Source organism: Oncorhynchus mykiss, chromosome 7, assembly GCF_013265735.2.
Source record: "Oncorhynchus mykiss isolate Arlee chromosome 7, USDA_OmykA_1.1, whole genome shotgun sequence".
Taxonomy (NCBI): domain Eukaryota; kingdom Metazoa; phylum Chordata; class Actinopteri; order Salmoniformes; family Salmonidae; genus Oncorhynchus; species Oncorhynchus mykiss.
Genome location: NC_048571.1, coordinates 67620772 through 67644340, shown reverse-complemented (window position 1 = coordinate 67644340; position 23569 = coordinate 67620772). Strand labels below are relative to the sequence as shown.

Sequence of the window (23569 nt, the reverse complement as noted above, 5' to 3'; positions counted from 1 at the left end):
AGAAGAGAGCTGAGACGTATTGCCTGAGTATACGAGCGCAACTACAACTTCCCCTTGTTTGACACCTCAAGCAATATAGTAATATAGTTTTTAATGTTTTATGATATTACTACTCATACAGCATTTTGTTGAAATGAGGGTATGAAACAACTATTTCAAGTTACGTTTACAGCAATTTGATATTGGGGCTTTATGACCGGGGTTTCCTTTGTTCCTTTTCAAGTCTTTAAATGCAGGAGGTCTATTTTATGTTTACACATAGGACATTATGATGATCCTCTGACTGAAAATCACCACGGAGATCCAGTCACTTGTTTCACTAATGTCCCATGGTAGATAAAGAATATGCATCACTAAAAGTCCAGTTGGGGTTGGGCAGGCCAATGTAAACTAAAAATGTAATCTCTAATGCCTGCATTTGCACATTTACTAGAGATAGAGTGAATACTTAAAGGGATACTTTGGGATTTTGGCAGTAAGGCTATTTATCTAGTTCCCAGAGTCATGAACTCATGGATACCATTTGTATCTCTCTGTGACCAGTATGAAGGAAGATAGAGCTAGTTTCGCAAGCCAGTGCTAACTAGCGTTAGCGCACTGACTAATGCTAATAATCAATTGCACTAGCGCTAGTTAGCAACTTCCTTCTAACTGCACACAGAGACATAAAAATGGTATCCATGAGTTTATCTGACTCTAGGGAAGTAGATAAAGGGCCAAAATCCCAAAGTATCCCTTTATTAATTTGTTGAAATCCAGCCGTGATTGTCCGGGGTAGGCCGTCATTGTAAAGAAGAATTTGTTCTTCACTGACTTGTCTAGTTAAATAAAAAAATTGAATTCAATACCATCTGTGTCATGTTTATAACACTTACAACGGATTCTGTACAGTACGTGGTGAATATAGTATTATAACACTGTAATAAGACTCTTATGTCTAACGCTCAGTGTAGTCCAATAACATTCATAGTTGGGTCAGTATGAATAGAAGCAGGTCATTTGTATCCAGAGCATTGGTGAACAAATATTATGGATGTTATTAACATAGAAACTCTTGATAAGGTTTATATTCTGTGATATCTAGTCCTGGCAACACTACACTTAAATCCTAACCTTGTGGCATTACTGTGGGTTAAGGTAACTACCCCCAATAAATAGTGTTGGGTACAGAGATACATTTTAAATTAAACAGATACGTTTCAATAAAAAAAGCATACACACACAAGGAGTCAATGGCTTCTTTTTATATTGAGAGCACAAGCCTCCCTTATTTTGTTTAACAATTATAAAATCATTAAGACAACCAAGGGCAGATGTCCAATGAATGCAAAAAAACGAAAGCCCAGATTTTATCCAAGGCGTCATTGAGTGTTATTGTTCATTAAAAGACAACATCGGTGATTTTACAATCTTAGCTGAAGATCGAGGTGCATCCTTGTCCATAATTTAACACTCTTTTATTAAAAGGAAATAAGACAAGTCAGACAGTACAGCCACCCATTCCAGGACTGAGGAGGAAGAGAACTACGAGACTAGAACCTTTTTTGTAATTACGGGAGACCTTGGTCCCAGCATGACTCCCTGTCAAAATAAAGGTTAAATAAAAACCTGCCCTAGATATTTTCAGTCACATAATTTAAATTCAAACAGTGTACTGTGAAAAAAGCATTTGCCCAGGAGAGAATGCAAGGTTGAAGTCAGAGAGGACTGGACAGCAGCTTGGAAAGCTGAGACTTAAAGCTTCATTATTGGACTTGCATTGATTTGGGCAGTCAACGAGAGTAGCACACACAGAACAGTATGTAGCATCTGTACCATGCAAGGGTCTATCTGGGATGAGCCTGTACTTGTTAATTCTCAATGTTCAAGAGTAAAGAGTGGGGGGGGGTTCTTCAGTCACTGCAAATATACTGTATGACTCATTGTCTTAACATAAGTAGTCTTCTGGGACTGTGGGTGTTATGACAATTAAGTGACGATGACGCCAGCTGTTTTGCTGTTTTGTCTGTTATAGTGGCACAGTGTCACCACTTCCACATTGCCAAATTATGTATATTGAGGATTACAATTGTGACTAAGTACAAGGTGCAAGGCAACCCCAGCCAACTCAACCAATAGATTGAAGCTACCAAAATAGAATGATACCTGTTGCTCATCTGTATTGTGCCAAACGAGAAAATGCAATGGCAAAATGATATATGATTATCAACATCAGAATGCAGACTGTGGGTTTGAGTTAAGTTGAGGTGTGCATTTGGAGGCATTGTGCAACGCAAGAGGTTCAGGACTAGACCTGGACTGGATTCCATGTTATGGACTGAAAGAAGGAATGCTGTTTGGCCTGCAGCCTTCCCCACTCACTCGCGCCCCCTGTCTGTCGTGCAGGGGACAGCACATATGGTGGGGGGTAGGTAGGGGATGATGAGGTCAGGGTGGAGGGGTGTGGTCTGGCCCCGTCTGGTCCCTGCCTCTGTGTGCGTAGCGAGGGGAGACCTGCCCCCCTGGCCTCCTCTGGAGCATCAAGGACAGTCCTGGCCGTGGTCCTGACTCCTGCGGCGTCTCTTAATTGCCACTTGATGGTTCTCGTTCATCACGCCACTGTCCTCCCCCCTCCTCCTCTTCCCCTTCCCTGCCTGTTGAGCACACAAATACAAAGGAGAGGGACTTTTAAATGTTTAGATGTCTTCCATTGTGCAAAAATAAATCACTTTTTATACATTTTGTTTTGCAATATTAACGAGTATAATATTTATTACAATAGATTATGGAGTAAAAAGGAAGCATCGAGTGGTAAAGAGTGGTCCTCTGTAGCTCAGTTTGTAAGAGCATGGCTCTTACAACGGCAGGATAGTGGGTTTGATTCAGACAACCACCCATACGCTTGGGCATGAGTCCTTTCGATAAAAGTGTCTGCAAAATGGCATATATTATAAACAGAGAACAAAAGTTGAGTACTACCACTAGATGTCAGCCTACTACCACTAAACGTGAAACTCTAAACCAGCGATTCTCTACTGGTGGGTCACAACCCAAATTAGCGTGTCTGAGTAAAAAACGATAACTTTTAATTGTCCAAAAAATCTGGATTTTTTTCCCCCCATGAAATAAATACTCCAGTCTGAAAATAAACGACTAAAACCAGATAGAGAGTGTGTAGAAATGATAATGGACCTATCATTTGATCTAAACTATCTTTCTTGAATCACAGAGATTTCAATAGCAGCGCTATTGGATTTGATTAATTGTGTGGTCAAACCAGTAAGCTTGCCAACATTTGTCATGAAAAGCATGATCAATATGGAATAATTAATAATGCAAGATGTGGGAAATGTGTTCCCTTGTCATATAAAACAACAATGAGATTGTAAAAAAAACCTGGGATGAAACTAAAAACACAGTTGAGAACCACTGCTCTAAACCATGAACGATGGACCACAGTCAGTCAGCAGCACAGCACAGATTATTGAAATAGATAAACATCTCATATCACATGTATCAAATTACTCAAACAGTGAACAAGGTCAGATTGTAAAACGAATTACACATCCATATTGCGTCCCAAATGGTACCCTATTCCCAATACAGTGCACAACTTTTGACCAGGGCCGATTGCGCTCTGTTCAAAAGTAGTGCACTATATAGGGAATAAGTTGCAGTTTGGGATGCAGGCCATCCAGACTGTGAAAGATGTTGTTACAGACCTTGACGTCATGTTCAGCAAACTTCTGGAACATGTTGGCATAGATCTTCTTGTCCCTTTCATGGTGTTCCCGGATTTTGCATTGACAGATAGAGACTTGACCGTGTGCCGCCCGGTTGGAGGGGTTGACCTGCAGCACCAGTTTAAAGTCAGACATGGCCAGGCTGAACTCATTACGGAAGAGACGAGCCTCCCCACGCCGGTACAGAGCCTTCTCATTCTTCCCATCCAATTCGATCACCTGCGAGATACACACAGACACACAACTACATTGGTAACATTTTACATTAAGGTATACCTACAGGGATTTATAAAGGGCTTTAGAAATAGTTTTAAAAAGCAAATTATTAGTTTATAAAGCTTATTTTTTGAACACTTGCTAAACAGATTAATACATACACTACATGAACAAAAGTATGTGGACACCTCCTCAAACGTCTCATTCAAGAATTATGGACATTAATATAGAGCTGGTCCCCCCTTTGCTGCTTTGCTACAACAGCTTCCACTATTCTGGGAAGGCTTTCCACTTGCTTCCATTCAGCCACTAGAACATTAGTGAGGTCGGGCACTGATCAGTCGGCGTTCCAATTCAACCCAAAGGTGTTCGATGGGGTTGAGGTCAGGGCTCTGTGCAGGCCAGTCAAGTTCTTCCACACCAATCTAGACAAACCATTTATATATGGACCTCGCTTTGTGCACGGGAGGCATTGTCATGCTGAAACATGAATGGGCCTTCCCGTTAAGATTTCACTTCACTGGAACTAAGGGGTCTAGCCTGAACCATGAAAAACAGCCTCAGACCATTATTCTTCCTCCACCAAACTTTAGTTGGCACTATGTATTGGGGTAGGTAGCATTCTCCTGGCATCCGCTAAACCCAGATCCGTCTGTCACTCCAGAGAACACTTTTCCACTGCCCCAGAGTCCAATGGGGGTGAGTTTTACACCACTCTAGCTGACCCTTGACATTATGCATAGTGATCTTAGGCTTGTGTGCGGCTGCTCAGCCATGGAAACCCATTTCATGAAGCTCCCGGCGAACAGTTATTTTGCTGAAGTTGCATCCAGAGGCAGTTTGGAACTCGGTAGTGAGTGTTGCAACTGAGTATAGATACTTTTTACACAATATGGGCCACCGCACTCGGCAGTCCTGTTCTGTGAGCTTATGTGGCCTACCACTTCGTAGCTGAGCCATTGTTGCTCCTAGACCAACAACTTCGTAGCTGAGCCGTTGTTGCTCCACTTCACAATAACATCACTTACAATTGACCGGCACAGCTATAATGTCACGTTCTGACCTTAGTTCCTTTTTTATGTCTTTGTGTTAGTTTGGTCAGGGAGTGAGTTGGGGTGGGTAGTCTGTGTTCTTTTTCTATGTTGTATTTCTGTGTTTGGCCTGGTATGGTTCTCAATCAGAGGCAGCTGTCCATCGTTGTCTCTGATTGAGAATAATACTTAGGTAGCCTGTTTTCCCCATTTTGGTTGTGGGTGATTGTTTTCTGTTTAGTGTCTGTTCACCTGGCAGAACTGTTTAGTTTTCTCTTCATTATTATTTTGTGTAGTGTTCTGTTTGTTCAATTAAAATATTACGAACATTTACCACGCTGCATTTTGGTCCTCCTCTCCTTCCACCAACGAGAAGCGTTACAGAATCAACCACCAACCAAGGACCAAGAAGCGTGGTATCGAGCAGCAGCGTTCTCTGAACTCATGGACATGGGAGGAGATTTTAGACGGTATGGGACCCTAGGCACAGGCTGGGGAATATCGCCACCCCAAGGAAGAACTGGAGGCAGCGAGAGCTGAGCGGCGGCGATATGAGGAGATAGAGCGACAGGCACGAGAGGCAGCCCCAAACATTTTTGGGGGAGGGGCACACGGGGAGTGTGGCGGAGTCAGGCTGGAGACCTGAGCCCACTCCTCGTGCTTACCGGAGGAAGCGCAGTACTGGTCAGCACCGTGTTATGCGGTCAAGCGCACGGTGTCGCCAGTATGCGCTCATAGCCTGGTGCGCTATAGGCCAGCCCCCCGCAAGTGCCATGCGAGTGTGGGCATCCAGCCAGGGCGTGTTGTGCCGGCTCAGCGTGTCTGGTCTCCGGTACGCCGTCTCGGCCCAGGGTATCCTGCACCTGCTCTGCGTGCTGTGTCTCCAGGGCGCTGGGAGGGTGCAGTGCATCCTATGCCTGCGCTCCGCCCGTGCCGGGCGAATGTGGGCATTGAGCCTAAGGAAGAGGTCCATCCGGTGCCTCCTCCATGCACCAGGCCTACTGTAGGTATCCCCAGCCTGGAGGGTCCTGTGGCAGCCCCACGCACCAGGCTGTCTCTCCGTCTCCTCCCTCCAGGTTCGTCCGTCTGTCCTGAGCTGCCAGAGCCGCCCGTCAGTCAGGAGCTGCCGGAGCCGCCCTTCACTCTGGTGCTGCCGGAGTCGCCCTTCACTCCGGTGCTGCCAGAGTTGCCCTTCACTCCGGTGCTGCCGGAGTCTCCCGCCTGTCCGGCGCTACCGGAGTCTCCCGTCTATTCGGGGCCCGCTGTTAGGGTCCCCAGTACGAGGTCGGCGGCGAGGGTCGCCGCTCCAAAGGCGTCACTTAAGTGGGCCAAGACTATGGTGGAGTGGGGGACACGTCCCGCGCCAGAGCCGCCACCGCGGACAGACGCCCACCCAGACCCTCCCCTATAGGTTCAGGTTTTGCGGCACCTTCGGGGGGGGGGGGGGGGGGGGGGGGGAGTGCTGTCACGTTCTGACCTTAGTTCCTTTTTTATGTCTGTGTTAGTTTGGTCAGGGTGTGAGTTGGGGTGGGTAGTCTATGTTCTTTTTCTATGTTGTATTTCTGTGTTTGGTCTGGTATGGTTCTCAATCAGAGGCAGCTGTCCATCGTTGTCTCTGATTGAGAATCATACTTAGGTAGCCTGTTTTCCCCATTTTGGTTGTAGATGATTGTTTTCTGTTTAGTGTCTGTTAACCTGGCAGAACTGTTTTGTTTTCTCTCCTAGTTATTATTTTGTGTAGTATTCTGTTTGTTCAATTAAAATATGATGAACATTTACGACGTTGCAATTTGGTCCTCCTCTCCTTCCACCAACGAGAAGAGTTACATCTAGCAAGGAAGAAATTTTACAAACTGACTTGTTGGAAAAGTGGCATCCTATGATTGTGCCATGTTGAATGTCACTGAGCTCTTCAGTATGGCCATTCTACTGCCAATGTTTGTCTATGGAGACTACATGGCTGTGTGCTCGATTTTATATACCTGTCAGCATCGGGTGTGGCTGAAATAGCTGAATCCACTAATTTCAAGTAGTGTCCACATTTTTTGTAAATATATTGCATATAGTATATATAGTGCATATAGTATGTATATATATAAATGTACATATATATACAGTGTATATATAAATGTACATATGTATACAACCCCACTGACCCAGAGCAAAGAGTTAAAGACACACACAACTGTATGCTATTCCATGTACAGGCACTAGCTGCATGCTCTGTTCGGCTTCAGAATATGGTATACGTGTATATGTGTGTGGGGATCCCATGTGTGCAGCCAGGTATGCATTGAGATTGTACCTTGTTGCAGTTCTCCACAACCAGTGCATACTCTCTCAGCCTCAGGTAGCACATTGCCAGGTTGAGCTGGGCGACCAGTAGGAAGTTCTGGATCGTCTGTTGCTGTTCCTTCCCTACACCAAACTCCATCTCGAGCCACGACACAATACGCTGGTATTGGACCACCGCCTGCAGGAAACACCCTGCCTAGAACCAGGGACAACACATGGAGTAGGTTTTGCAGGTCTCATGCAAAAAAGCAACATTTAATAACGCAAAAGAAATGTGCAAAGCAGGAACATACACAGATAGGGCTCTACCAATGCAGAGCCCATGTCCCTTTGCCCTTCCAATCTCTAAAGTTCCCTTTTGTATTGGCTTATAAAAAAGTATACAGTACCAGTTAACAGTTTGGACACACCTACTCATTCAAGAAAAAAAGTGTTTAAACAAATCAAAATATATTTGAGATTTGAGATTCTTCAAAGTAGCCACCCTTTGCCTTGATGACAGCTTTGCACACTCTTGGCATTCTCTCAGCCAGCTTCATGATGTGCCTTGTTAATGCGTTTGAGCCAGTCAGTTGTGTTGTGACAAGGTAGGGGTTGTATACAGAAGATAACCCTATTTGGTAAAATACCAAGTCCATATTATGGCAAGAACAGCTCAAAAAGCAAAGAGAAACGACAGTCCATCATTACTTTATTAATTTAAAACATGAAGATCAGTCAATCCGGGAAAATTTCAAAAAGTTTGAAAGTTTCCTCAAGTGCAGTCGCATAAACCATCAAGCGATATGATGAAACTGGCTCTCATGAGGACCGCCACAGGAAAGGAGGACCCAGAGTTACCTCTGCTGCAGAGGATAAGTTCATTAGAGTTAACTGCACCTCAGATTGCAGCCTAAATAAATGCTTCACAGAGTTCAAGAAACAGACACATCTCAACATCAACTGTTCAGAGGAGACTGTGTGAATCAGGCCTTCATGGTTGAATTGTTGCAAGGAAACCACTACAAATGGACACCAATAATAAGAAGAGACTTGCTTAGGCCAAGAAACATGAGCAATAGACATTACACCGGTGGAAATCTGTCCTTTGGTCTGATGAGTCCAAATTTGAGATTTTTGGTTCCAACCGCCGTGTCTTTGTGAGACGCAGAGTAGGTGAATGATGATCTCTGCATGTGTGGTTTCCACAGTGAAGCATGGAGGAGGAGGTGTGATGGTGCGGGAGTGCTTTGCTGGTGAGACTGTTAGAATTCAAGGCACACTTAATCAGCATGGCTACCACAGCATTCTGCAGCGATACGCCATCCCAACTGGTTTGCACTTAGTGTCACTATCATTCGTTTTTCAACAGGACAATGACCCAAAACACACCTCCCGGCTGTGTAAGGGTTATTTGACCAAGGAGAGTGATGGAGTGCTGCATCAGATGACCTGGCCTCCACAATCACCCGACCTCAACCCAATTGAGATGGTTTGGGATGAGTTGGACCGCAGAGTGAAAGAAAAGCAATCAACAAGTGCTCAGCATATTTGGGAACTCCATCAAGAATGTTGGAAAAGCATTCCTCATGAAGCTGGTTGAGAGAATGCCAAGAGTGTGCAATGATGTCATCAAGGCAAAGGGTGGCTACTTTGGAGAATCTAAAGTCTAAAATATATTTTGATTTGTTTAACACTTTTTTGGTCACTACATGGTTATTCCACATGTGTTATTTCATAGTTTTGATGTCTTCAATATTATTATACAATGTAAAAAAAATAGTGAAAATAAAGAAAAACCCTTGAATGAGTAGGTGTATCCAAACCTTTGACTGGTACTGTGTGTGTATGTGTATATATACATATAACATCAAAAGGGTGGGGAAAGGAACCATATTTCGGTAATCCAACCAGCTGAAAATATGTGTTGGTACTTAAAGAATATGATGCCAGATCAGTTGTCATCTGAGACATTAATACTAATGATAGGATGACATAAAATGTATCTTGGAAAGTCTACACATTATAGTTATCAGATTCACATGGAATTGTTGTGCAATTTAAATGTTTAAATATGAAACTATTTGTGAAAAGATTAAATGTACTTTAGCTTCTTAATGAGAGAACGGTTTGTTATAGAGTAAACTCTGCCAACTCAGTGGCCCCGCCCATGTGAACAGACAGTGGTTGTAAACTATGAAACAGGGCCCTCTCTCCCAATCCTATATAAGCCCCTTGACGAAAATGTAACTTCCTGTTCCAAGGACTTGTGGACTTGAGGTCCCCACGTTGAAAGGACAACCACCTACAGAACTAAGCTAACCTTAGAGAACCTAACGAAATTAGCATTGAATTTCAATGTGAAGTTGACGACCTACACGCCGAAAGGATGAATTTTGACTATACCAGCCAGAATATAGCATGAGCATATTAGCATGGCAACTTGGTATGAACTTTGAACTCTTATTTACTAAAGAAGTGATACTTCCTAGCCATCGCGTTAGCGCAGCAACTGTAGACGTGGAGTAGGAGAGGACGGACAGAGTATTTGTTCTATCACAAGACGACGGTACTACCAAGTATCCATTCTACCATCAGACATTCTTCAAAGGACAACCCGGCCTCCCATCTACGACCCACTGTTTGAAGCGCAGCTCAGAGTAAATATTTATTGCATTTTCGTTTTTGAAATGGGCGGTAATTTAGAATGCATAAGATACTATATTTTCGATAGCATAGCTGTCTATGGCCCGATAGAGACATAGCTTCTCCCTCTTCCCGCTCATTCATTCAAATACCCACCCCCTTTCTCTGTGTAACCAGCTGTCATATCTGTTCCGTGTTTTCCTTCATGACATCATTTGTAATCAATGTATGATACATTCTGTGTATATGTAATTCTGTGTGATTATTTAGGTATTTAGTAAATAAATAATGAAACCAAATGTTGTATTGCTGATTCAACTTGTTAGCCAGGGTTCGTGAAGATAACCAAGAACTTACAACTTTCAGATGAGACTAAACAAGGTGACGATTAAATATTGACTGCTATTGATGTAAAAGATTACTAGGTCTTTAAGAGTTTATTTGGAAGATAACAGCTCTATAAACATTCTTTAGTGGTACCCCGACTTTCTAGTTAATTACATTCAACTGATTAGCTGAATCAGGTATTATGAATTACAGAGAAATTATTTTATAGAATAGCATGTCATGTCACTTAATCCAGCATAACCAAAGACACAACAATATATATACACACACACTGACTGTACAAAACATTATGAACACCTGCTCTTTCCATGACATAAACTGACAAGGTGAATCCAGGTGAAAGAAAGCAATGATCCCTTATTGATGTCACTTATTAAATCCACTTCACTCAGTGTAGACGAAGGGGAGGAGGCAGGTTAAAGGATTTGTAAGCCAGTTGAGACATTTATTTTTTATGTATTTTTATTTAACCTTTATTTAACTAAGCAAGTCAGTTAAGAAAAACAAGTATTTACAATGACAGCCTACCCTAGCGACACTGGGACAATTGTACACCGCCGTATGAGACTCCCAATCACAGCCAGATATGATGCCGCCTGGATTTGAATCAGGGACTGTAGTGATGCCTCGTGTATTAAGATGCAGTGCCTTAGACCGCAGAGCCACTCAGGAGCCATAAATGGAGTGTGTATGTGTGCCATTCAGAGGGTGAATGGGCAAGACAAAAGATTGAAGTGCATTTGAATGGGGTATGGTAGTAGGTGCCAGGTGTGCCGGTTTGTGTCAAGAACTGCAAAACTGCTGGGTTTTTCACGCTCAACAGTTTCCCGTGTGTATCAAGAACGTTCCACCACCCAAAGGACATCCAGCCACCTTGACACAACTGTGGAAAGCATTGGAGTCAACATGGGCCAGCATCCCTGTGGAATGCTTTTAACACCTTGTAGAGTCCATGCCCAGATGCAACTCAACATTAAGAAGGTGTTTTTAATGTTATTTACACTCAATATATATAGTCTCATTTGCATATTTTGTTACAATATTTCAGAAAAAAATGTATACAAAAAACTAACTGTTAACTGTATACAGTTTTGTCATTGTTGTTCTGAACCCACCATCGTTAAATGTGTCATTTATTTAGCCATTAAGATGCGGCCATCTATTGTTTTTATGTAACTAAATAATCAAAGTCATAATTACTCAATGAGTCTGTGACCGCGGTTGCAGAATTTCTTTTTTCGGGGGTTCCCTTATTATAGTTTGAGCACCTGGGGAGGCAGGTAACCTAGTGGTTAGAGCGTTGGGCCAGTAACCAAAAGGATTGAATCCCTGAGCTGACAAGGTACAAATCTGTCGTTCTGCCCCTGAACAAGGCAGTTAACCCACTGTTCCTAGGCCGTCATTGTAAATAAGAATTTGTTCTTAACTGACTTGCCTAGTTAAATAAAATAAAAACTTCCCCCAAAAATGTTTTGTACACAACCCTTGTGAAAAGTACAACAAATACAGTAAGCATTATTACAATCTCTCAGTTTAGGGATTAACTCATCATTTTAAGGTTAGAGTTAAGGCATTAACTCAGAAATCTTAAGGTTAGGCATTAACTCTGAATGGTTAAGGTAAGGGTTAAGGTCTGGGATGGCTAAAAACAAAAATCTCAAATGTATCACTGAATTTGAACTTGCAACCTTTGGAATCAGAAGCAGATGCTTATGCCCATCCATGTCCTAGCAACACTGTCAAAGCTGTACAAAAAAATCTGCAAACAAGCAAACGGCCATGAACGGCGTGTTTACAATACCGTGTTTGTAATAAAGCATTATTTGTTTGACAGCCAATTCTGAGGTAGATAGCTAGCTTTAGCTTGGTACCTAGCTAGCACCAATACAACCAGCCTGAAAACAATGACCAGTAGAAACTGCAGTCATTTTCACTATTCTTAGCAATGATTTAGGAATCCTTGTGTGTAAGTATTAGCTGGGTAGCCACTTGTTGTTCGCCTATTGAAATTGAACTTCAGTTCATGAAAATAAATAGCTAGCCAGCTACTTAACCCTGTTGTCCAAAGCTAACGTTATCAGCAGCCAGCTAGCTTCATCTGGCTAGTGAGGCTCGACATGACCGGGTTATGTGTTGTGAAGCTAGCCACAATAGTGGAATTTTCAGTTTGCCTAAAAAAAAAAGTACCTCTTTGAAAGTGATGCAGAAGGTTACAATTGGTGGTTACAATCAGCCTACTGACTGGGAATTACTGTGTGTATTGACATTCATATTGCACTGTACAGCTTTTTTTCCCCCAATGTCCTCCAAAACATCCACACAGTATTGTTTTTCCTCAGGAATAGTGTTCAATACACATATTTTGACAATAAATGTGGCTCAATTCACAGTTGTTTCAGAGTCCTAAAATAAGGGCTACGATGCTAATGTTCTCTGAGTGTCACTGAGTAGACTGATACCCCATGTCATTGATCCACAATTCATAGGTGGGGCAGCCTAGTGGTTAGAGCGTTGGACTAGTAACTGGAAGGTTGCAAGTTCAAATCCCTGAGCTGACAAGGTACAAATCTGTCATTCTGCCCTGAACAGGCAGTTAGGCTGTCATTGAAAATAAGATTTTGTTCTTAACTGACTTGCCTAGTTAAATAAAGGTTAAAAAAAAAAAAAAGGTAAGGCTATACAGTGAAAAAATCTTCTCCCAATTCAATTCTAAAGTGTAATACATCCAGTCTGATTTCAACAGATTTTTGTCAAATTATTGTCTTTTGTTGATTTTATATAACAACATTCCAACCTCGTTTAGCATGATCTATTCAATTATGGCATAATTCTACTATTTGTATGCATTTGCATCACTGTCAGTTACATTATTTTATTTTGAAGGCTAACCGCAAAGTCCCCTATTGTGGCTAATCCTTATTGTGGCTAGCTTTACATAGATGGGTACAACCACCATTAATCAAATAAGAACTGTCTTATAAATTAGGGTTATATTAGAGTATGACAACTAGCTATGTAGTTAGTTAGCTAACTATAGCTAGTGAAACAGATTATGTAGTTTTGCTATGTTTTTTGGGAAGAACATTGTTTGCATCCATGAGCTAGCTAGCTTTTTTTATGACCAGCACTGTAGATGCGTGTCACGCCCTGACCTTAGATATCTCTGTTTTCTATATATTTTGGTTAGGTCAAGGTGTGACTAAGGTGGGTACTCTAGTGTTGTATGTCTAGGGGTTTGTATGGCTAGGGTTGTTGTAGGTCTAGGGGTTTTTGTATTTCTATGTTGGCCTGATATGGTCCCCAATCAGAGACAGCTGTTTATCAAAGCAACTAAGTGAAATAAATAGGTTTTGATTATGTTTTACTGGTAAAGGGGACATACGTAAATGCCAAGAAAATAACGTTTTGGTCAGTGTGGTGTGTGTGTGTGTGTGTAACCTTTATTTAACTAGGCAAGTCAGTTAAGAAAAAAATTCTTATTCACAATGACAGCCTACCCCGGCCAAACCCGGATGACGCTTGGCCAATTGTGCGCCGCCCAATGGGACTCCCAATCACGGCCGGATGTGATAACGCCTGGATTCGAACCACGGACTGTAGTAACTCCTCTGGCACTGAGATGCAGTGCCTTAGACCGCTGTGTCCATGTGTGTGTGTTTTCACTATTTAACTGTACTAGAATGCTTAAAAGGCTGCTAAAATGTTAAATACCGGTTATCAGTATCGGTTTCTTTTGGCAAGGAAACTATCGGGTATCGGCCAAAAATGTCATAGCATCACTAGCTAAAATATTCATACACAGATGCATCCAATGGTCATTACATTTTGTCTATTGTCTGAAAGACAGAGATGGTGCACTATACCTTGAAATATTGGGTCCCTTTCTGTTTGGCTCTAGCAGACAAATCCAGTTTCTCCTTTAGATCCAATTCCCAAGATTCTTTGGCCTTGAAAAGACAACATACTGTTATCAGTTTCAGAGAAGGCCTTGAAAAGAAAACATACTGTTATCAGTTTCAGAGAAGGCCTTGAAAAGAAAACATACTGTTATCAGTTTCAGAGAAGGCCTTGAAAAGAAAACATACTGTTATCAGTTTCAGAGAAGGCCTTGAAAAGAAAACATACTGTTATCAGTCTCAGAGAAGGCCTTGAAAAGAAAACATACTGTTATCAGTTTCAGAGAAGGCCTTGAAAAGAAAACATACTGTTATCAGTTTCAGAGATGGTGACTTTCAATGAGATTATGCCTGTTTCTTCCCATTATTTTCTCCAGGGTCACTCTGCCATCATGCAATATCTAACTGAGACCCTCATTGTCTAAACTCCACCAGCTCAAATAAAAGTAATCTGTTGGTATCTTCCAGGGACACTAATAGGATACATGAACACATGATTGTTTACCCTATCTAATCCAGCAAATAGAACTCACCTTCTCAAAGTCATTTAGAGTCACTTCATACATCAGGTCTGAGTTTGGTCCAATCTTATGCTGTGCTCTACCATCTTTCCCAAAGCCATACCTGCAAAAAACAAGAGCGAGAGTATTGTTTGGCTGATTATTTCTGACGCACACCTGTTCCATGAAAGGCTTACATTATTTCGCGATTTTTCTATAGAGATGCTTGTTCAAGGTTACAAATCATTGCTGATGATGATGAGTAAGCATATCTACTTTGTGTTGCAACAGGTCCACTTCAGCGACAGGAAGTAGAGTAGAGTAAAGGCCCTTACTTGGGTTTTAAGTAGAGCATGCAGCATTCTCCTTTCTGCATCTTCTCCATGGCTCTGTCTACACCCAGAGGAACACCCATGTCCTCTGACTCGCCCACAACGAAGTGCAAGTTCCTGGAGTCAAACAGACGCTCTCCACAGCGACCCTCAAGGTGCACTGTGGAATACAGGACTGCAATTGAAAATATACCAAAAAATTTTTTAATGGAAAACATTATTATTTTACTTCAGATAGCAAACATAATATAGGTTTGAATGTTCACTGTTTTTTTGTGTTTGAGACTGTACAAAAATCAATAAAATGTTGATCACAGTCAATGTGAGACAAAGCCTTTGTACCAAAATCAATACAAATATTGATCACCAAGTTCACAATTAATGAGATCACAATGAATGTGATGGAGAGAAGGCATGTCTCCCTCACCGTGGACAGTTGATCCATCATTGGGACTATTATAACCTTCCCCTTTGACCTTTATCCTCCTCGTGATGCCGCCATCGTCCGTCAGCACCTCCCCTTTGAAGCTCAGCAGCTCCACCTAAAGGAAGTGAAGAGACACGTAAGAACAGAAAAAACATCAAATCACATCCATTTGTTGGCAGTTTACCACAACAGTAACCATAAGATTCCATAATGATGACAATTATGACAGAGACAGTGTTATTTATGTGTTTTGTTCACAATGCAGAGAGAGAATCTAGAACAATCCACAGTCAGAATACAGTATAGGGGAAACCTGCTACTGTATGTGCAGGTGAAGGCCCGTATACCACCATCACATTGGAAACCACTCTGCTTAACCTACCTCAAACTGTAGCATGGCATTGGGAGGTATTTTGGGGAGGCATCCAGCTGAACCATAAGCATATTCTGGTTTGCAGAGGAGCATGCACACCTCTCCTCTCTGCATAGAGGACACACCAATATCCAAGCCCTTAATCACCTGACCTGTGGAGTGATATATGAGAAGAGACATGATGAACAGATGTAAGCTACATATGCAGTGACATATAGGAGATACATACGGCAGGTGAATAAGATGTGTTACCACAACCCACCATCCACACTCCCTCCCCCAAACACACACAGATGTCAAACACATGTCACACTTTGAGATGTAAGTATGATGGTAGGGTAACAATTTATATTAAAGTCCCTTAATAAACCATTTATAAGTTTGTATAGAGTTTACTTATCAAGTATTAATCATTATTCCTATATTTGTCCATGTCAATAAGAAATCTCTAAATAGTAATCTACACATACATAAACAGTTTTAAATAATGTGTTAATGATTTATAAGAAAATTTGTAAGGTGTTTCATCATTGTATGTTCACAATTTGTAAATTATGAATAATGTATTACTGATGTACTAATAAACCAGTTCTAAAGGAGTTATTGTCAACTCATAAGATTATTTATGAGGCATTTGTTAATGGTTGATACGGTATATTATTAGTATAATGATGCAAAAGCATCTGCTACTCTTCCTGGGTCCACATAAAACATGAAACATGACATAATACAGAACATCAATAGACAAGAACAGCTCAAGGACAGAACTACATAAACTTTTTTTTAAACAAAAGGCACACATAGCCTACATATCAATACATACACACAAACTATCTAGGTCAAAAATTAATTGTTTCGAAATTGAATTGTTGCGAAAACAGATTTTTAGAAATGCTTGCATTATTAGAAATATAAACAGAAATACCTGATTTACATAAGTATTCAGACCCTTTGCTATGAGACTCGAAATTGGAGTCCACCTGTGATAAATTCAATAGTTTGGACATGATTTGGTAAGGCACACAGCTGTTTATATAAGGTCAGACAGTTGATAGTGCATGTCAGAGCAAAAACCAAGCCATGAAGTCGAAGGAATTGTCCGTAGAGCACAGAGACAGGATTGTGTCGAGGCACAGATCTGGGGAAGGGTACCAAAACATTTCTGCAGCATTAAAGGTCCCCAAGAACACAGTGGTCTCCATCATTCTTAAATGGAAGAAGTTTGGAACCACCAAGACTGTGCTGCCATCCTGTTAGAAGGTAATATAGCACTTTATTATAGTGGTTAAGATGAACTTTCATTGTGTTCCATTGTGCTTATCGCCCCCTAGTGGAGCTTTATGGTACTTAGAAAGACTGCACAGAATCAGGAAGTATGGTGCAGTTCTTTCTGTGCAGCTATTCCTTGTCACGCTTCAGCCACTGAAAATATTTGTTTGTAAGTTCAATTCAAGCATATTGCTAGTGATGATAATATTGTTTATTGATAAAATTGCTTACTTATAAATGTTGGTTGGTTGCATTTACTCACACAAATTGCAATGCCTTTCATGTATGCCAGTCAGCTGTATTAGTTTGTAAAACATACAATACTGTACTTGTGTTACTGTTTCTAGTGTAATATGCTTTGTTATTGTACAGAGGTGTTTTGACATTATTAGAGTAATGAAAAGAGTTGGCTAGTTACTACTCATATGGTAATTAGCTATCTAGTTTGGCATCATGCCAGATACATGGTTTCTTGGCAGGTGCTTTGAATTTATGCAACTTCAACTTGAAATGTATAATGTACAGCTACAGTATGTCAATGTTAATTGAATACTAAAGTATATTATTTTCTGTATTTTGCAGTTCCACAACAAACGTTTTCAATATATCCGTTCAAGAAAAGTCAAGCCTTGGGAGTTTTATTGAAGACTTAGTTGTTAGCTATCTATCTAATTCTGCATGGGAACGCAATTCCAGAGCAGAATAAAGACTCTTCCTAAAGATGGACGCCCTACCAAACTGAGCAATCGTGGGAGAAGGGCCTTGGTCAGGGAGGTGACACAGAACCAGATGGTCACTCTGACAGAACTCCAGAGTTCCTCTGTGGAGATGGGAGAACGTTCCAGAAGGACAACCATGTCTGCAGCACTCCACCAATCAGGCCTTATGGCAGTGGCCAGGCGGAAGCCACTGCTCAGTAAAGGGCACATGACAGTCCGCTTGGAGTTTGCCAAAAGGCACCTAATGACTCTCAGACCATGAGAAATAAGATTCTCTGGTCTGATGATATCAAGATTGAACTCTTTGGCCTGAATGCCAAGCGTCATGTCTGGAGGAAACCTGGCACCATCCCTATGGTGAAGCATGGAGGTGGCAGCATCATGCTGTGGCGGCAGGTAGCCTGGTGGTTTGAGCGTTGGACTTGTAACCGAAAGGTTGCAAGATCGAATCCCCGAGCTGACAAGGTAAAAATCTGTCGTTCTGCCCCTGAACAAGGCAGTTAACCCACTGTTCCTAGGCCGTCAATGCAAGTAAGAATTTGTTTTTAACTGGCTTGTCTAGTTAAATAAAGGTTAAAAAATAAATAGAAATGCTGTGGGGATGTTTTGGGATAGTCAGGAATGAGGAATGAAGCAAAGTACAGAGAGATCCTTGACTAAAACCTGCTCCAGAGTGCTCAGGACCTAAGACTGGGGCGAAGGTTCGCTTTCCCACAGGACAACGACCCTCAGCAAACAGCCAAGACAACGCAGGAGTGGCTTTGGGACAAGTCTCTCCTTGAGTGGCACAGCCAGAGGCCGGATTTGAACCCGATAGAACATCTCTGGATAGACCTGAAAATAGCCATGCAACAACGCTCCCCATCCAACCTGACAGAGCTTGAGAGGATCTGCAGAGAATAATGGGAGAAACTCCCCAAATACAGGTGTGCCAAGCTTGTAGCGTCAGTGCTTTAACAAAGGGTCTGAAAACTTCTGAATACTCCGTCAGGTTAATACATTTGCAAAAATGTCTAAAAACCTGTTTTTGCTTTTGTGTGTAGATTGAGATTTTTTTAAATATATACATTTTAGTATAAGGCTGTAATGTAACAAAAGTCAAGGGTTCTGAAAACTTTCCGAATGTACTGTATGTAACTAGCAACATCGCTAAAGCTTAGATCTGTATAAGTAAATATTTGTGTGGTCTCTGACACCCAAAGTCAGTATCTACTTGCTATTTAGCAATAAAATTTAAGTTTGTCATTTTTGTTTAATACCTCTTCCATGGAGGTTTTCATATTGATCTAGAACAAGACAAAAACAGCAATGCCTTTCCTAAGAGCCTGAAGCATGCTCTAAGACACCTGTATTTATTTGTTTTTGCCATAAAGAGCTTACATTAAGGCCATTCTTCTGAAAAAGTGGTCAAAAAAAGATCCAAGTCCTTGATTTTTCAATTACTTCGAAAGTTTTCACTGTCATTCTGGGATGTTGTGTGTAGATGGGCTTTGAATTCAGGCTGTAACACAACACAATGTGGAATAAGTCTAGGTGTATGAATAATTTCTGAAAGCACTGTATACAAATGGGGAGAAATACCATCAAATCAAATTTTATTGGTCACATACACATGATTAGCAGAAATGTTTGTGCTTCTAGTTCCAACAGTGCAGTAATACCTAACAAGTAATCTAACAATTCCACAGATACCTAATACACACAAATCTAAACAAAGGGATGGAATAAGAATATATACATGTAAATATATGGATGAGCGAAGACCGAGCGGCATAGGCTAGATGCAATAGATGGTATAAAAATACAGTGTATATACATATGGGATGAGTAATGCAAGATATGTTAACATTATTAAAGTGACTAGTGATCTATTTATTAGAGTGGCCAATGATTTAAAGTCTGTATGTAGGTAGCAGCCTCTCTGTGTTAGTGACGACTGTTTAACAGTCTGATGGCCTTGACATAGAAGCTGTTTTTCAATCTCTCGGCCCCACCTTTGATGCACCTGTACTGGCCTCACCTTCTGGATGGTAAGCGGGGTGAACAGGCAGTGGCTCGGGTGGTTGTTGTCCTTGATTATCTTTTTGGCCATCCTGTGACAACGGGTGCAGTAGGTCTCCTGGAGGGCAGGTATTTTGCCCCGGGTGATGCGTTGTGCAAACTGCACCACCCTCCTGGAGAGCCCTGCGGCTGTGGCAGTGCAGTTGTCGTACCAGGTGGTGATACAGCCCGACAGGATGCTCTCAATTGTGCATCTGTAAAAGTTTGAGGGTGACAAGCCAAATTATTTCTTCAGCCTCCTGTGGTTAAAGAGGCGTAGTTGCACCTTCTTCATCACACTGTCTGTGTGGGTAGACCATTTCAGTTTGTCAGTGATGTGTACGCCAAGGAACTTAAAACTTTCCACCTTCTCCACTGCTGTCCCATCGATGTGGATAGGGTGGTGCTCCCTCTGCTGTTTCCTGAAGTCCACGATCATCTCCTTTATTTTGTTGACGTTGAGTGAGAGGTTGTTTTGCTGACACCATACTCTGAGTGCCCTCACCTCCTCCCTATAGGCTGTCTCGTTGTTGGTGATCAAGCCTACTACTGTTGTTTAATCTGCAAACTTGATGATTGAGTTGGAGGCGTGCATGACCATGCAGTCATGAGTGAACAGGGAGTACAAGAGGGGGCTGAGAACGCACCCTTGTGGGGCCCCAGTGTTGAGGATCAGCGAAGTGGGGGTGGCCCGTCAGCAAGTCCAGGATCCAAATGCACAGGGCGGCTTTGAGACCCAGGGCCTCAAACTTAATGATGAGCTTGGAGGGTACTATGGTGTTGAATGCTGAGCTGTAGTCAATGAACAGCATTCTTACATACGTAGGTATTCCTCTTGTCCAGATGGGATAAGGCAGTGTGCAGTGTGATGGCGATTGCATCGTCTGTGGATCTATTGGGGTGGTATGCATATTGAAGTTGGTCCAGGGTGGCAGGTAAGGTGTAGGTGGTATGATCCTGGACTAGCCTCTCAAAGCACTTCATGATGAGTGCTATGGGGCAATAGTCATTTAGATCAGTTTACCTTTGCCTTCTTGGGTACAGGAACAATGGTGGCCATCTTGAAGCATGTGGGGATAGCAGACTGGGATAGGGAGAGATTGAATATGCCCTTAAACACACCAGCCAGCTGTTCTGCGCATGCTCTGAGGATCCGGCTAGGGATGCCGTCTGGGCCGGCAGCCTTGTGAGGGTTAACATGTTTTAAATGTTTTACTCACATCGGCCACGAAGAAGGAGAGGGAGAGGCCGCAGTTGCGGGCCATGTCGGTGGCACTGTATTACCCTCAAAGTAGGCAAAGAAGGTGTTTAGTTTGTCTGGAAGCGAGACGTCAGTGTTTGTGACGTGGCTGGTTTTTCCTTTTTGTAGTCTGTGATTGCCTGTAGACCCTGCCACATACGTCTCGTGTCTGAGCCGTTGAATTGCGACTCCACTTTGGCCCTATACCAACATTTCGCTTGTTTGATTTCCTTGCGGAGGGAATAACTACACCGTTTTTATTCGGCCATATTCCCAGTTATCTTTCCATGGTTAAATGCGGTGGTTCACACTTTCAGTTTTGCGCAAATGCCGCCATCTATCCACATCTCCAATGTACTTCCTTATAAACTGACTCACCGAATCAGCGTACAAATCAATATTATTATCTGAGGCGATGTCCCAGTCCGCGTGATCAAAAGAATCTTGAAGCGTGGATTCCGATTGGTCAGACCAGCGTTGAAAACTTCTTGTCACAGGTACATCCTGTTTGAATTTATGCCTATAGACAGGAGAAGTAATATGGAGTCGTGGTCAGATTTGGCAAAAGGAGGGAGGGGGAGAGACTTGTATGCATCGCGGAAGTTAGAGTAACAGTGATCCAGTATTGTGCTACAGTCAATATGTTGATAGAATTTAGGTAGCCTTGTTCTCAAATTTGCTTTGTTAACTTCTTACGGCTGAAATCCCGTTAACGGGATCGATTTGACAACAGCCAGTGAAAGTGCAGGGCACCAAATTCAAACAGAAATCTCATAATTAAAATTCCTCAAACATACAAATATTATACACCATTTTAAAGATAAACTTGTTGTTAATCCCACCAGTGTCCGATTTCAAAAAGGCTTTACGACGAAAGCTTACCATGTGATTATGTTAGGTCAGCGCCTAATCACAGAAAAACACAGCAATTTTTCCAGACAAGGAGATGGTCACAAAAAAACAGAAATATAAATAAAATGTATCACTAACCTTTGATGATCTTCATCAGATGGCACTCATAGGACTTCATGTTACACAATTATATCCAAAAATCTCAGTTTACATTGGCACGTTATGTTCAGTAATGTTTTGCTTCCAAAACATCCGGTGATTTTGCAGAAAGCCACATCAATTTACAGAAATACTCATCATAAATGTTGATGAAAATACAAGTGTTATGCATGGAATTAAATATATACTTCTCCTTAATGCAACCACTGTGTCAGATTTCAAAATAGCTTTACAGCGAAAGCACACCATGGAATAATCTGAGTACAGCGCTCAGAGACCAAAACAAGCCATACAGATACCCGCCATGTTGTGGAGTCAATAGAAGTCAGAAATAGCATTATAAATATTCACTTACCTTTGATAATCTTCATCGGAATGCACTCCCAGGAATCCCAGTTCCACAAGAAATGTTTGTTTTGTTCGATAAAGTCCATAATTTATGTCCAAATACCTCCTTTTTGTTCGCGGGTTTAGTTCACAAATCCAAATTCACAAGGCCAAAGCACTAAGTCCAGACGAAAAGACTACAGTTCGTAGAAACATGTCAAACGATGTATATGATCAATCTTTAGGATGTTTTTATCGTAAATCTTCAATAATGTTCCAACCGGACAATTTCCTTTGCCTTTAGAAATGAAAGGGAACGCAGCTCGCTCTCACGGCCATGCGCGAGACTTAGCTCATGGAATTCTACTAGACACCTGGTTCAAACAGCTCTTATTCACTCCCCCTTCACAGTAGAAGCCTGAAACAAGGTTCTAATGACTGTTGACATCTAGTGGAAGCCTTAGGAAGTGCAATCGGACCAAATTTGACACTGTGTATTGGATAGGCAAAGACTTGAAAACCTACAAACCTCAGATTTCCCCCTTCCTGGTTGGATTTTTTCTCAGGTTTTTGCCTGCCATATGAGTTCTGTTATACTCACAGATATCATTCAAACAGTTTTAGAAACTTCAGTGTGTTTTCTATCCAAATATACTAATAATATGCATATCTTAGCTTCTGGGCCTGAGTAGCAGGCAGTTTACTCGGAGCACCTTATTCATCCAAGCTACTCAATACTGCCCCCTAGCCATAAGAAGTTAAAATCCCAGCTACAATAAATGCAGCCTCAGGATATATGGTTTCCAGTGAAGTTCCTTGAGGGCCGTCGTGGTATTGGCTTAAAGGGGGGATATACACGGCGGTGACAATAACCAACAAGAATTATCTTGGACATAATATGGTTGGCATTTGATTGAGTTATTCTAGGTCAGGTGAACAAAATGACTTGAGTCCCTGTATGTTTTTATGATTACACTATGATTTGTTAATCATGAAGCATGATGGCTGTTCCGACTCTGACAACATATCCCGAGGACAACATATCCCGAGGAAGCCATATTTCCGTGAAACAGAGTATGTTACAATCCCCAATGTCTCTCTGGAAAGCAACCCTTGCCTTAATTTAGTCTACCTTGTTATATACTCGGAAGCGGTGGGTGGTGTCCACGCCTCTGAAGTCTGACCAGAAGGCCGCTCC

The 23569-nt window shown here is 41.8% G+C and overlaps 1 protein-coding gene across 2 annotated transcripts in view; it reads right to left on the bottom strand.

The window, feature by feature from the left end:
* Positions 1 to 1224: 1224 nt before the first annotated feature.
* fkbp5 (FKBP prolyl isomerase 5) overlaps positions 1225 to 23569 on the bottom strand; it is a 48375-nt gene continuing 26030 nt past the window's right edge. The window contains exons 4-11 of one of the 2 annotated variants that reach the window (XM_036983904.1): positions 15775 to 15917; positions 15393 to 15507; positions 14969 to 15140; positions 14667 to 14757; positions 14101 to 14184; positions 7275 to 7460; positions 3702 to 3941; positions 1225 to 2633 (exon numbers count right to left, since the gene is read on the bottom strand). In XM_036983904.1, coding sequence (XP_036839799.1) covers positions 2520 to 2633; positions 3702 to 3941; positions 7275 to 7460; positions 14101 to 14184; positions 14667 to 14757; positions 14969 to 15140; positions 15393 to 15507; positions 15775 to 15917 — 1145 coding nt within the window. In that variant the 3' untranslated portion in view covers positions 1225 to 2519. The remainder of the gene's footprint in view (positions 2634 to 3701; positions 3942 to 7274; positions 7461 to 14100; positions 14185 to 14666; positions 14758 to 14968; positions 15141 to 15392; positions 15508 to 15774; positions 15918 to 23569) is intronic. The other variant, XM_021610304.2, reaches the window with a different exon arrangement.